General features: G+C 41.2%; 1 protein-coding gene across 1 annotated transcript in view; it reads left to right on the plus strand.

Annotated features, from left to right (window-relative positions):
• Positions 1-8,230: 8,230 nt before the first annotated feature.
• LOC124272358 (mucin-4-like) overlaps positions 8,231-15,659 on the plus strand; it is a 45,534-nt gene continuing 38,105 nt past the window's right edge. Inside the window, exon 1 of the mRNA XM_046707529.1 lies at positions 8,231-8,548. Within this exon, the coding sequence (XP_046563485.1) occupies positions 8,341-8,548 (208 nt within the window). The 5' untranslated portion in view covers positions 8,231-8,340. The remainder of the gene's footprint in view (positions 8,549-15,659) is intronic.

A 15,659-nucleotide genomic window follows, 5' to 3' on the forward strand; every position in this document is an offset into this window, starting at 1 on the left:
AGTGATCACTTGTTGTACTACATAAGATATGACTCTACATAAGATATCTGTCAGTGATGACTGATTGTACTACTTGTTGTCAGTGATGACTTGTTGTTACTAGGTAAGATGTCTGTCAGTGATGACTTGTATCTGTCAGTGATGACTTGTTGTTGTACTACATAAGATATCTGTCAGTGATGACTTGTTGTCAGTGATGACTTGTTGTTGTACTACATAAGATATCTGTCAGTGATGACTTGTACTACATAAGATATCTGTCAGTGATCACTTGTTGTTAACTACATAAGATATCTGTCAGTGATCACTTGTTGTACTACACAAGGTATCTGTCTGTCAGTGATGACTTGTTGTTGTACTACATAAGATATCTGTCTGTCATGTGATGATATCTTCAGTGATCACTAACTACATAAGATATCTGTCAGTGATCTTGTTGTTGTACTACAAGTATCTAGTGATGACTTGTTGTTAACTACATAAGGTATCTGTCTGTCAGTGATGACTTGTTGTACACAAGGTATCTGTCTGTCAGTGATGACTTGTTAACTACATAAGATATCTGTCAGTGATCACTTGTTGTACTACACAAGGTATCTGTCTGTCAGTGATGACTTGTTGTTAACTACATAAGATATCTGTCAGTGATGACTTGTTGCACTACACAAGGTATCTGTCTGTCAGTGATGACTTGTTGTTGTACTACATAAGATATCTGTCAGTGATCACTTGTACTACATAAGATATCTGTCAGTGATCACTTGTTGTTAACTACATAAGATATCTGTCAGTGATCACTTGTTGTACTACACAAGGTATCTGTCTGTCAGTGATGACTTGTTGTTAACCACATAAGATATCTGTCAGTGATCACTTGTTGTACTACACAAGGTATCTGTCTGTCAGTGATGACTTGTTAACTACATAAGATATCTGTCAGTGATCACTTGTTGTTAACTACATAAGATATCTGTCAGTGATCACTTGTTGTTAACTACATAAGATATCTGTCAGTGATGACTTGTTAACTACATAAGATATCTGTCAGTGATCACTTGTTGTACTACACAAGGTATCTGTCTACACAAGTCAGTGATGACTTGTTAACTACATAAGATATCTGTCAGTGATCACTTGTTGTACTACACAAGGTATCTGTCTGTCAGTGATCACTTGTTGTTAACTACATAAGATATCTGTCAGTGATGACTTGTTGTTGTACTACATAAGATATCTGTCTGGCAGTGATGACTTGTACTACATAGGATATCTGTCAGTGATCACTTGTTGTTTACTACATATAAGATGTCTGTCAGTGATGGCTTGCTGTTTTGGCAATACAGGTGACCCTTATGACAGGCGGCTATGTGACTGTTCAGAAGAGCAGGTTCAAGGCGGGAACATATCTTGATGTGTGGATACGTGCTTCCTCTGCTGACTTTCAACAAACCGAAGGACTGTGTGGCTACTTTGATGATGACCGCAGCAATGACCTAATGTTACCCAATGGGAACATTTATCCTGGAAGAGAAAATAAACCTGACAGTTTCAGTAATGAGTGGCGGTAGGAGTTCCATTTCATCTGTCCATGCTGCTTTTTATGAGAAAGTAGACTTGTCTATGATAATGGTCAGACTTTACTGTAAGTCATGTGATACTGAGCTGCTGTATTGTTAGGTTATCAATAGGAAAGCCCATATTGGGATGACTAAATATTGTTCTAAATCCTGATGTAAACTGAATTTCAGTTTAATTATAATTCATGTATAATATAACATGATGTTGTGTAGGCATACATGTTCAGAGGTGTGTCCAGAGGACCAGACTGAAGTTCTGTTGCGTGTTGTAGAGCATCTGGTGAGGAATCCCTCACTTATGGTACATGTGGTGTGGTAGCTACAACACAAGTTGAGAAAACTCAGGTCTTCTGCTCCTGCCTGGCTGAAGGTCAGACATGTAGTGTTGATGCTGGCTTCTTATCATGTAGTCAAGAGGACAAAAAGAACAACAGGAACAAAGGTACATGGCTTTTGATTCATAAACAATTGTCACATATTGATATACCTGGACTTACATTGGTAAATACTGGCACATGCTGTCATTTAGCTTTTTCATAGACCCTGTCAAAGAGACTTTGCTTAGAGAAATGTTAAATCTTTTATTTGGGAAGAGATGATCACAGTATATATACATATTATAATGACCACCAAACTATATCAGTACAATGTTATCCATCTGGGCCCAATGTTTCAATCTATAAAAGAGTTTATAAATGAAACTAAAAAATGCCCCTTCATTTGTGTGTGTCACATGACTTTCACAGACTCATTTGCTTCATGGCAGGGAGCAAGACGTTGTCCCCACATAAATCTACCTTCCACATGGGATCTGTATTATAGTATCAAGATCATATCATCCAGTCAGACTCCATATCCTGACATGAGTTGAGATATTTCTGCCACCACATCATATTGGTTAATCCAGACACTAGGTATTTTGAACATGTCAGGTTCCCCTGGCTGACACTGACTAGGTCCAACATACTCCCATTATGGTATGGTGTGAAGTGAGGAGAGGCTGAGGAATGCTTGACATGACTGGCACTGACTAGGTCCCACATACTCCCATTATGATGTGATGTGAAGTGAGATGAGGAATGCTTGACATGACTAACACTGACTAGGTCCCACATACTTCCATTATGATGTGATGTGAAGTGAGGAGAGGCTGAGGAATGCTTGACATGACTAACACTGACTAGGTCCCACATACTTCCATTATGATGTGATGTGAAGTGTGGACAGGCTGAGGAATGCTTGACATGACTAACACTGACTAGGTCCCACATACTCCCATTATGGTATGATGTGAAGTGAGGAGAGGCTGAGGAATGCTTGACATGACTAACACTGACTAGGTCCCACATACTCCCATTATGGTGTGATGTGAAGTGAGGTGAGGAATGCTTGACATGACTAACACTGACTAGGTCCCACATACTCCCATTATGGTGTGATGTGAAGTGAGGTGAGGAATGCTTGACATGACTGACACTGACTAGGTCCCACATACTCCCATTATGGTGTGATGTGAAGTTAGGCTGAGGAATGTTTGACATGACTGACACTGACTAGGTCCCACATACTCCCATTATGGTGTGATGTGAAGTGAGGCTGAGGAATGCTTGACATGACTGACACTGACTAGGTCCCACATACTCCCATTATGGTGTGATGTGAAGTGAGGTGAGGAATGCTTGACATGACTGACACTGACTGACTATACTCCCATTATGGTCCTTGACATGACTGACACTGACTAGGTCCCACATTATTATGGTGTGATGTGAAGTTAGGCTGAGGAATGTTTGACATAACTCACGCTGACTAGGTCCAGCGTGCTCCCATTATGGTGTGATGTGAAGTGAGGTGAGGAATGCTTGACATGACTGACACTGACTAGGTCCCACATACTCCCATTATGGTATGATGTGAAGTGAGGTGAGGAATGCTTGACATGACTGACACGGACTAGGTCCCACATACTCCCATTATGGTATGATGTGAAGTGAGGAGAGGAATGCTTGACATGACTGACACTGACTAGGTCCCACATACTCCCATTATGGTATGATGTGAAGTGAGGTGAGGTGAGGAATGCTTGACATGACTGACACTGACTAGGTCCCACATACTCCCATTATGGTGTGATGTGAAGTGAGGTGAGGAATGCTTGACATGACTGACACTGACTAGGTCCCACATACTCCCATTATGGTGTGATGTGAAGTTAGGCTGAGGAATGCTTGACATGACTGACACTGACTAGGTCCCACGTGCTCCCATTATGGTGTGATGTGAAGTGAGGAGAGGAATGCTTGACATGACTGACACTGACTAGGTCCCACATACTCCCATTATGGTGTGATGTGAAGTGAGGAGAGGAATGCTTGACATGACTGACACTGACTAGGTCCCACATACTCCCATTATGGTGTGATGTGAAGTGAGGCTGAGGAATGTTTGACATGACGGCCTCGTGCAACAAGTAGATACTTTAGGGGTGTAACCTCAGTCAGGAGATCTAGTTTATTTGAGTCAGCCAGTCCTGAGTTTGTTTAGCTCCGAAATGGATTTATATTAATTGATATATAGTACTTCATTTTAATCTAATTTGAAGGTGCAGGGTTGTTGCTAAGCAATCATTCGTCTTATGTAGCTTGTGTGCATAGCCAAATATTAGCCCTGATTTACATTTGTGGCAGGTGTTGACATGACTACACAGTTCCTCGAGTCACAGCTCTCAGAAAACCCCCCAAAGAAATGTTTGTCACAAGAGACACTTGTTGGATGGGAGTTTGACCTTTCCTATGTAGCTGCTGTAAGTTTACTTATATTTTCTTTTTCATAAAAGCATGCAGCTTTGACACTGGTAATTTCTCGACCTTTTCCTATTATTTATTACAGAAAATCAGGATTATTCTTTAGATTGTTATCTGTGTGTCATTATTTCATTATTTATATGAGCAGCATGTGTTTACTAGTACTTCTAGGTGTTAATAATGTTAATAATGGAATATTTTCAGGAATTTACCTGGCCAACTCCAAATAACATCACCTATGAGATGGCTGTGAATGAGTGCAGTACGTACATACAGCTCCGGGCATCAGCCAAGGCCTGTGAAAGTGTTGTCCAGGCTGTATTCACAGCAGGGCTGGAATCCTGTGTAGAGGACATTCAGGTGCCTTAACATATCAATGCCTTCGACCCACCATTTTGATGCAGCTAAGTCAATGACTAATGATTATCCTGAGAGTGTGAGAATAAGCATATAATGCTCTCTATGATATTGACTGAAAATATAGATGTCTGTTTATAGACATATTTTGGTTGTGTTTTTATGTCATTTCATCCATCAAGTTCTTCAATGTGCAGATCATGGATGACCTCGCGTGGGCTGCATCTGCTCTTGGTAACATCCTTGTTAAGTGTGAGACAAAGATCCTGTTTGACCTTGAACTATGGGAAACAACTGATGGTGTGGCTCAGCCCCCAGCTGCCCTCCTGCGGGTGCTCTGTCCTGGTGACTGCAGTAACCATGGCAACTGCAGTAATGGTAAGACCACAAGAATCAGTTCCAGACCAGAAAATACAAAGTCATTTTATAATTTTTGAACCATTACATTTTACAATTAAATTACAGGACAGTGGAACAATAGATTATGTCTGGAATACAGAGTACTATTGGACTCCAAGACAGTGTATGGAATACAGAAACACCAGGTTGTATTCAGGCTACAGAAAACCAGGTTGTGTTCAGACTACAGAACACCAGGTTGTGTTATGAACTAAAGAATGCAAGAGAAAACCTGAATGTGTTGAGACTGTTGAACATGGATTGTGTTGAATGAACACCAGGATATTGTACACAAGGACCAGTGTTTGATTAACTGTTGTTGTCTTGCTGGCTTCAGGTGTATGTGTCTGCGAGGAGGGTTACAGTGGGGACGACTGCTCCATCAGCCTGACAGATCCCCCTACTGTATACGCACCAACTGATCCAACTTGTGATACCAGGCTGGACAAATGTCTAACTGTTGTTGTTTATGGCGATGGCTTTGCTAACACAGGACAACTGAGATGTTGGCTTGAAATACTACAGGTACACCAAATGTCACAGGGAACATCTAGGAATATTATTATTATTATATGGGTATTTATATAGTGCTATAGTGCCTCCCATCTATGTACATGCTCAAAGCGCTTTGTTTTTCCCTCAACCATTTTATGTCAATCTCAACGGCATATTGTATTTTCAATCTCAATTTCCTGGGGATCATACAACTTGTGCAGCCACTAGGCACACCGAGTTTATGTGGCTGTCCCATTCACAGCTGGGTGGACTGGGACGCATAGTCACGGTAATCTGTCCAAGTTTACTGCACGTTGCTGTACCCGCAACTAGGTGTTTGCATGTATTCATGTGGCCAACATCTGGTCATTTTGCAACGGATTTGTGGTTTTTTTAAGTGCACAGGGTTGTGTACTGTACACTAGGGGTTGTGGCAACACTGAAAAAGTCTGCACACAAAGTTTACTCCAAGGTTTGTACACCCCGTCATAGGTGGGCTCGATCCTGGCACATTATACATGCTCAATCACTAACCTGGCGCCTTAGACAGCTCGCCCACCATCACTTAATACAGCTTTCACAGATCTGTGGTGATGATTCTGTTCACTTGTTTTACAACTCACACATGCAGTTGCCTAATGTAGAACATTCACGATTATGCTGTGGTAAGTAAGGCTATAATGTGCAGTCTATTTGACCTTTGTAGTTCAATTGCTGTGTGGAATGTTTAGAGTGTAACTTTCCAATGTTGTAGATGGAAGATAGTGGCAGCATCACATCATCTGGAATGTTACGTTGGGCAGAAGCCACATACATCTCGTCTGAGGAAGTACGATGTAACCTGAACACAACTGGCATCTATAATGTGTCTGTGTCTGTGTCTGAGACGATCACCAGTGGGTCTGTCCTATTCCTGGCCTATGACTCTGTGTGTTTCTCATGTCTAACAGATGCGTGTAGCAAGAAGGTTAGATCCCACATGTTCCATTGCTTGGTTCCAAACTTGCACTTGATTTATACAATACTGATGTGAAATAGGTTCATGTTCTGATTCCATCACATTTCAAAACAGGGTAGGAAAGTCCTTGTTTAGTTAATATAATGCTCTGTTTAGAATGTCATTAGAAGCAAATAAACTTTAGATCAAGCACTCATCAGATGCAAGAAATGTTGTCAAGTGATTAAAACATTTGCTCATCAAAGTGAATTCTGTGTGTAAAGCCTGTGTCACCAATATATTGCAGACATATTTTTGAATCCATGCTAACTTACAAATTTTCCTCAATTCATTCAGGAAGACATCTGTTTCATTGACAATGCATGTTACGGCAATGGCTTTGTCAACGTCAACAATCCTGTGGAACGCTGTCTTAGTGGCGGGACGTCATGGGTTCCTATAAGTCGTAAGTCTAATTCTAGCATGACATTTATGAGTCCTGGATTTTGACTAGACCACCATATAATATTCATATACCTATAACACGGGCAAGTGTACACATTACATTCTGTTATTGTTGAATTACATTTATCAAGTGTTGTGTGGCAGGTTCTAGATTACCTAAAAGAAGTGTTTGAGAATATCATCAGACCCTAACGACCAGTGATAAAGTGACCATCCTTAGCCATTCAGTCGTATCAACAAACCTTGTCTGTTGCTATCTTGTACTGTCTACTGGGACTTTATTTCTACCATGTCTGTTGCTATCTTGTACTGTCTACTGGGACTTTATTTCTACCATGTCTGCCACAATATCTGTGGCACATCATGATGATGCATTATTTAACATAATAAAGACAAATACTTGTTGCACGGTTTGTTATATTTTGTACGGGGAGGACCACCTGAGTAAAGTTTGTTTGATATCTGGCTACATAATCCCTAATATTTAAGTTTTTTGAATATTGAGGTGTGTTACTATGAAAAAAGAAAACCTACACAGATTAAAAGCACCTGTTGGGCATCCTTTAGTTTGGCCATTCAACAATCTATAAGTACCCGATATTAAACTGTTGCCAGTTTACTAATAGATTACATTCTGATGTTGTAAAGGGTGTATTGTCTTCTGTGATTCATCACAACAGATTAGTTGTATATATATATATTTTTCATAATTAATTTGTTGTCATGCAAAAGTTGAACCACAGAAAAATAAACTTTAGATACTGTTGTATCTATCTTATTTAATAAATAATTAGAATTAAGTTCTCACATGTTACTGTTTCAGAAACGGACATTGTAATAGTAGAATACATCTTCCTTGAGATAACCAACAACAGGCTTGTGACAAAGGACTTGAGCATTACTGTAATTGGTAACCCAACTCTGGTACAGGGCTTGAATGGTGTCTCTAAAGCATGTCTTCTGAATGGTGTAGACCAATACATTGACTTCAGCAACCTCCCTAGAAACTGCCTGTGGAATCCCACTGAATGTTCACTTGGGTTCACCATTGGCTTCAATTTGAAGATCAGAGAGATACGAAGCACAATGACTATTTTTTCCAATGGAGGAGAGGAAAGTACTGGGTATGGTGTAGCAATGTACATCCGAGACAAGCGCTTCTACTGCACTGTGAGCACCACGACCCAGGTGTGGACAGTCACCACAACACAATTCTCAGTAAACACTTTCTTTTTCTATAGAGTTCTCATGGAGTATTCAGACTGGATTGTCTCTCTACTTTGATGGCAAGCTCGTGGCAGAAACCATGACTTTCATAAGAAGGAACTCAAGTCTGTTGACCGTTTCAAGCAAGTTTTATGTTGGAAAGTCTGTTACAGAAGATGTCTTTGCACCTTTAGAATTTGAATATTGGAATTTTAAGAATAGCACCAGAGAAATTGCTGAGGCTGTGCTGCTACCATCATCTTCAGTTTCAACTATTACACCATCAACAACCATGCTCACAACATCAGGTAAGATATGTTCTCTTTGTTTAATCATTTCCAGAGGTCCATTTTGGAACAGAATGTAACAAAGTCTATCAGAAATATTGTTACATAAATTGCAATGTCAAACCAGGCACGTTTCAATAAAATATAAAATCTGGATTACAATATCCAACTAGATGAAGAGATTCATAAGGATAGTCATCTCACATTTTACATGCAGTAATTGAATATGGATACAGGATAAATAATACAATGCTGATAATGAAAATGTTGCTTGTATAAAGAATACAGTAAAAGCAATATTCATATTGATGTGAAGACTTTTCTATTTTATGACTGTGTAAAAATTGAGATGCAAAATGTTTGTGTTTATATTTTCATTATTTGTCCTATTTAACCTTAGAAATGTGTTTAACCATGTCACACATTGACAGATTTAACAGCACAGTGCATGACATAGAACCCTAATATTGTTGCTTAGAATTATTGTATTCTTATTAATGCTTTATTTGTTTAGACCCTGTGTAGACATTTATTGCATTTAGACATAGAAGTTACACATCTTTTGTTTCTTGTTTCATGAAACTATGGTAGGCTAGATGATAGCTTCCTTCCTTCTTCAAGGGAAACATGAATTCACATATAGGAAAATCACTTATGTTGTTGATGTCAACAAAATGGTATAGAGTTACCCTTTTTATGCATGCCACCCATGCCACCCATGCCGCCCATGTCGTTTAAAGTTAGAACAGGTACTCAGCAAGACAGGCTTGTCATATGAGGAAACTAACAGGATTGGGTGATTTGGCTTGTTGATTTGGTTGATGCATGTCATAGTATCCCTATTGTGTGGGTTGATGCTCATTGTGTCAATCACTGGATAATCTACAGACCACCATTATATAGGTGGAGCATAACCAGGTTAAATACACCACAACAAACAATAAAACTTAATGAAAAACAAGTGAAGAAAAGAAATGAAAAACCATAACTAGATTTTTAGATGTGCTCATGTCACAACTAGAAAATGCACAAATTGTATGCATATTCTCCTATGGAGAAGACATTTTTCTAAATATGTAAAATATACCAGACAATTTATCAAGAGTGATCCTATATGTTTGTTGGTGTTACAGAAATGTACTGAAGTGTGAGGTCATGTTATGCTATGTGTGAATGAACCTGTCTACTCTCCCAGCTGTGTTGTGAGTGTTTAGTGATATTATTTGCATTTATTAAACATTAACTCTTTTCTTCTGGATTTACAATATTTACTAGTGCAAACCTAGTATGCATTTGTATAGTATCAAAATAAATTAACCAACAAGCATGGTAAAATGCTTTAAAGACACTCATTGTCACAATTCTTTGTTTTTTTTAATGAGCAATACTTTGTTTAAAGCCATCAAGATGCTATATTCTAGTTTAGTATGTTAGCCAAACTATTTAGCATTGAATCTTCTGTGACATTTGCTTGGAGTGCTTTCAAGTCAGAAATGCTTTTATCCAGTTTTAAAGGCTCATTTGTTTAGCAAAGGATGCATTAGATTACGTAGAGTTCTGTTTTAGAAGCCGAGGTGGAGATTATGAGTCAATATGGGAACTGAATTGCTATAATCTGTGGCTTGTGATACATTGCTTATAGTGTCAACAACCACTGATTAGCCTGGCCCAGATTTGATGTTCGTTTACAGCCTACCATAGCATAGCTGGATATATAGAACTTACTGCAGCAAAAGACATCTTCCTCAACTATTCGTGAGACTTTGGTCCAATTTCTTGTTGATAGAGCCTTAAAATGTACACTAACATAGTTGATTGAACACATTAGTCACGCAGTTCATCTGTCCAGATTTAATGCTAGTAGATAATCTACATTTGTGACATTACTATGTATATTCTGTGATGGAAATCTGTAATGCTTCAGCTGAAACTTTCTTCCTGCCATCAGCCATCATACCAACCTTGACAGCTTTAGGGACCCAAACCAGTGGAATGTCTGCAATTGAACAAATGTCATCCTACAATACAGCACCGCAAACATATTCAGGAAGCGTAGCTGGCACATTGTCAGGAACACCAATGTTGTCAACAGCTGAGTCAGGAAATGATGTTTCTGATAGTCAAGTACTTCTGGCATCTTCTGTGACCTCTACTGATACATCTATGGCTGGTGAGACAGGAACTGCCTTATTGACAGCGTTACCCTCCGACACAGCACCACAAACAAATTCAGTAAGCTTAGCAGGTACATTATCAGGAACACCAACATTGTCCACATCAGCTGACTCAGGAAATGTGCCTTCTCAGAGTCAGTTACTGACATCTTCTGCGACATCTACTGATATATCTGTGGCAGGCGAGACAGGGACTGCTTCAGTGACTATGTCCATGGTATCATCAGAGACATCCACCAGTGGAATGTATTCAAGTGGACAAATGTCATCCCCCAATATAGCACCACAAATATATTCAGGAAGCTTAGCAGGTACATTATCAGGAACACCAGCATTGTCCACATCAGCTGACTCAGGAAATGTGGCTTCTGGGAGTCAAATACTTCTGGCATCTTCTGTGACCTCTACTGATACTTCTATGTCAGGTGAGATAGGGACTGCTTCATTGACTATGTCCATGGTATCATCAGAGACATCAACCAGTGGAATGTATTCAATTGGACAAATATCATCCTCTGATATAGCACCACAAACATTCTCAGGAAGCTTAGCAGGTACATTATCAGGAACACCAGCATTGTCCTCATCAGCTGACTCAGGAAATGTGGCTTCTGGGAGTCAAGTACTTCTGGCATATTCTGCAACCTCTACTGATGTATATGTGGCAGGTGAGACAGGGACTGCTTCAGCGACTATGTCCATGGCATCATCAGAGACATCCACCAGTGGAATGTATTCAAGTGGACAAATGTCATCCTCCGATACAGCACCACAAACATTCTCAGGAAGCTTAGCAGGTACATTATCAGGAACACCAGCATTGTCCACATCAGCTGACTCAGGAAATATGGCTTCTGGGAGTCAAGTACTTCTGGCATCTTCTGCAACCTCTACTGATATATCTGTGGCAGTTGAGACAGGGACTGCTTCATTGACAATGTCCATGGCATCTTCAGAGTCATCAACTAGCGGAATGTCTTTAAGTGGACAAATGTCATCCTCTGATATAGCACCACAAACATTCTCAGGAAGCTTAGCAGACACATTATCAAGAACACCAGCATTGTCCACATCAGCTGACTCAGGAAATATGGCTTCTGGGAGTCAAGTACTTCTGGCATCTTCTGCAACCTCTACTGATATATCTGTGGCAGTTGAGACAGGGACTGCTTCAGTGACTATGTCCATGGCATCATCAGAGCCATCAACTAGCGGAATGTCTTTAAGTGGACAAATGCCATCCTCTGATACTGCACCACAAACATTCTCAGGAAGCTTAGCAGGTACATTATCAGGAACACCAGCATTGTCCACATCAGCTGACTCAGGAAATATGGCTTCTGGGAGTCAAGTACTTCTGGCATATTCTGCAACCTCTACTGACACATCTATGGCAGGTGAGACAGGAACTGCTTCAGTGGCTATGTCCATGGTATCATCAGAGACATCAACCAGTGGAATGTATTCAAGTGGACAAATATCATTCTCCGATACAGCACCACAAACATTCTCAGGAAGCTTAGCAGGTACATTATCAGGAACACCAGCATTGTCCACATCAGCTGACTCAGGAAATGTGGCTTCTGGGAGTCAAGTACTTCTGGCATCTTCTGCAACCTCTACTGATATATCTGTGGCAGCTGAGACAGGGACTGCTTCATTGACAATGTCCATGGCATCTTCAGAGCCATCGACTAGCGGAATGTCTGGTAGAGGACAAATGTCATCTTCTGATATAGCACCACAAACATTCTCAGGAAGCTTAGCAGCCACATTAACAGTAACACCAGCATTGTCCACATCAGCTGACTCAGGAAATATGGCTTCTGGGAGTCAAGTACTTCTGGCATCTTCTGCAACCTCTACTGATATATCTGTGGCAGGCGAGACAGGGCCTGCTTCATTGACAATGTCCATGGCATCTTCAGAGCCATCGACTAGCGGAATGTACTCAATTGGACAAATGTCATCCTCTGATATAGCACCACAAACATTCTCAGGAAGCTTAGCAGGTACATTATCAGTAACACCAGCATTGTCCACATCAGCTGACTCAGGAAATGTGGCTTCTGGGAGTCAAGTACTTCTGGCATATTCTGCAACCTCTACTGATGTATATGTGGCAGGTGAGATAGGGACTGCTTCAGTGACTATGTCCATGGTATCATCAGAGACATCCACCAGGGGAATGTATTCAAGTGGACAAATGTCATCCTCCGATACAGCACCACAAACATTCTCAGGAAGCTTAGCAGGTACATTATCAGGAACACCAGCATTGTCCACATCAGCTGACTCAGGAAATGTGGCTTCTGGGAGTCAAGTACTTCTGGCATCTTCTGTGACCTCTACTGATGTATATGTGGCAGGTGAGACAGGGACTGCTTCAGGGACTATGTCCATGGTATCATCAGAGCCATCGACTAGCGGAATGTCTTCAAGTGGACAAATGTCATCCTCTGATACTGCACCACAAACATTCTCAGGAAGCTTAGCAGGTACATTATCAGGAACACCAGCATTGTCCACATCAGCTGACTCAGGAAATGTGGCTTCTGGGAGTCAAGTACTTCTGGCATCTTCTGCAACCTCTACTGATGTATATGTGGCAGGCGAGACAGGAACTGCTTCATTAACTATGTCCATGGTATCATCAGAGACATCAACCAGTGGAATGTATTCAAGTGGACGAATGTCATCCTCTGATATAGCACCACAAACATTCTCAGGAAGCTTAACAGGCACATTATCAGGAACACCAGCATTGTCCACATCAGCTGACTCAGGAAATGTGGCTTCTGGGAGTCAAGTACTTCTGGCATATTCTGCAACCTCTACTGATGTATATGTGGCAGGCGAGACAGGAACTGCTTCATTAACTATGTCCATGGTATCATCAGAGACATCAACCAGTGGAATGTATTCAAGTGGACAAATGTCATCCTCTGATATAGCACCACAAACATTCTCAGGAAGCTTAGCAGGCACATTATCAGGAACACCAGCATTGTCCACATCAGCTGACTCAGGAAATATGGCTTCTGGGAGTCAAGTACTTCTGGCATCTTCTGCAACCTCTACTGATATATCTGTGGCAGCTGAGACAGGGACTGCTTCATTGACAATGTCCATGGCATCTTCAGAGCCATCGACTAGCGGAATGTCTGGTAGAGGACAAATGTCATCCTCTGATCAGCACCACAAACATTCTCAGGAAGCTTAGCAGGTACATTAACAGTAACACCAGCATTGTCCACATCAGCTGACTCCAGGAAATGGCTCTGGGAGTCCTCTGGCATACTGCACCTCTACTGATATATATATGTGGCAGGCGAGACAGGGCCTGCTTCAGGACAATGTCCATGGCATCTTCAGCAGGACTAGCAATGTATCAATTGGACAAATGTCATCCATATAGCACCACAAACATTGTCCACCAGCATCCACATCAGCTGACTCAGGAAATGTGGCTTCTGGGAGTCAAGTACTTCTGGCATCTTCTGCAACCTCTACTGATGTATATGTGGCAGGCGAGACAGGAACTGCTTCAGTGACTATGTCCATGGTATCATCAGAGACATCAACCAGTGGAATGTATTCAAGTGGACGAATGTCATCCTCTGATATAGCACCACAAACATTCTCAGGAAGCTTAACAGGCACATTATCAGGAACACCAGCATTGTCCACATCAGCTGACTCAGGAAATGTGGCTTCTGGGAGTCAAGTACTTCTGGCATATTCTGCAACCTCTACTGATACATCTATGGCAGGTGAGACAGGGACTGCTTCATTAACTATGTCCATGGTATCATCAGAGCCATCGACTAGCGGAATGTCTTCAAGTGGACAAATGTCATCCTCTGATACTGCACCACAAACATTCTCAGGAAGCTTAGCAGGTACATTATCAGGAACACCAGCATTGTCCACATCAGCTGACTCAGGAAATGTGGCTTCTGGGAGTCAAGTACTTCTGGCATATTCTGCAACCTCTACTGATGTATATGTGGCAGGCGAGACAGGAACTGCTTCATTAACTATGTCCATGGTATCATCAGAGACATCAACCAGTGGAATGTATTCAAGTGGACAAATGTCATCCTCTGATATAGCACCACAAACATTCTCAGGAAGCTTAGCAGGCACATTATCAGGAACACCAGCATTGTCCACATCAGCTGACTCAGGAAATATGGCTTCTGGGAGTCAAGTACTTCTGGCATATTCTGCAACCTCTACTGACACATCTATGGCAGGTGAGACAGGAACTGCTTCAGTGGCTATGTCCATGGTATCATCAGAGACATCAACCAGTGGAATGTATTCAAGTGGACAAATATCATCCTCCGATACAGCACCACAAACATTCTCAGGAAGCTTAGCAGGTACATTATCAGGAACACCAGCATTGTCCACATCAGCTTACTCAGGAAATGTGGCTTCTGGGAGTCAAGTACTTCTGGCATCTTCTGCAACCTCTACTGATATATCTGTGGCAGTTGAGACAGGGACTGCTTCATTGACAATGTCCATGGCATCATCAGAGCCATCGACTAGCGGAATGTCTTTAAGAGGACAAATGTCATCCTCCGATATAGCACCACAAACATTCTCAGGAAGCTTAGCAGCCACATTAACAGTAACACCAGCATTGTCCACATCAGCTGACTCAGGAAATATGGCTTCTGGGAGTCAAGTACTTCTGGCATATTCTGCAACCTCTACTGACACATCTATGGCAGGTGAGACAGGAACTGCTTCAGTGGCTATGTCCATGGTATCATCAGAGACATCAACCAGTGGAATGTATTCAAGTGGACAAATATCATCCTCCGATACAGCACCACAAACATTCTCAGGAAGCTTAGCAGGTACATTATCAGGAACACCAGCATTGTCCACATCAGCTGACTCAGGAAATGTGGCTTCTGGGAGTCAAGTACTTCTGGCATATT

The sequence above is a fragment of the Haliotis rubra genome, unplaced genomic scaffold (assembly GCF_003918875.1).
Source record: "Haliotis rubra isolate DU_JTF1 unplaced genomic scaffold, ASM391887v1 Scf169, whole genome shotgun sequence".
Lineage (NCBI taxonomy): Eukaryota > Metazoa > Mollusca > Gastropoda > Lepetellida > Haliotidae > Haliotis > Haliotis rubra.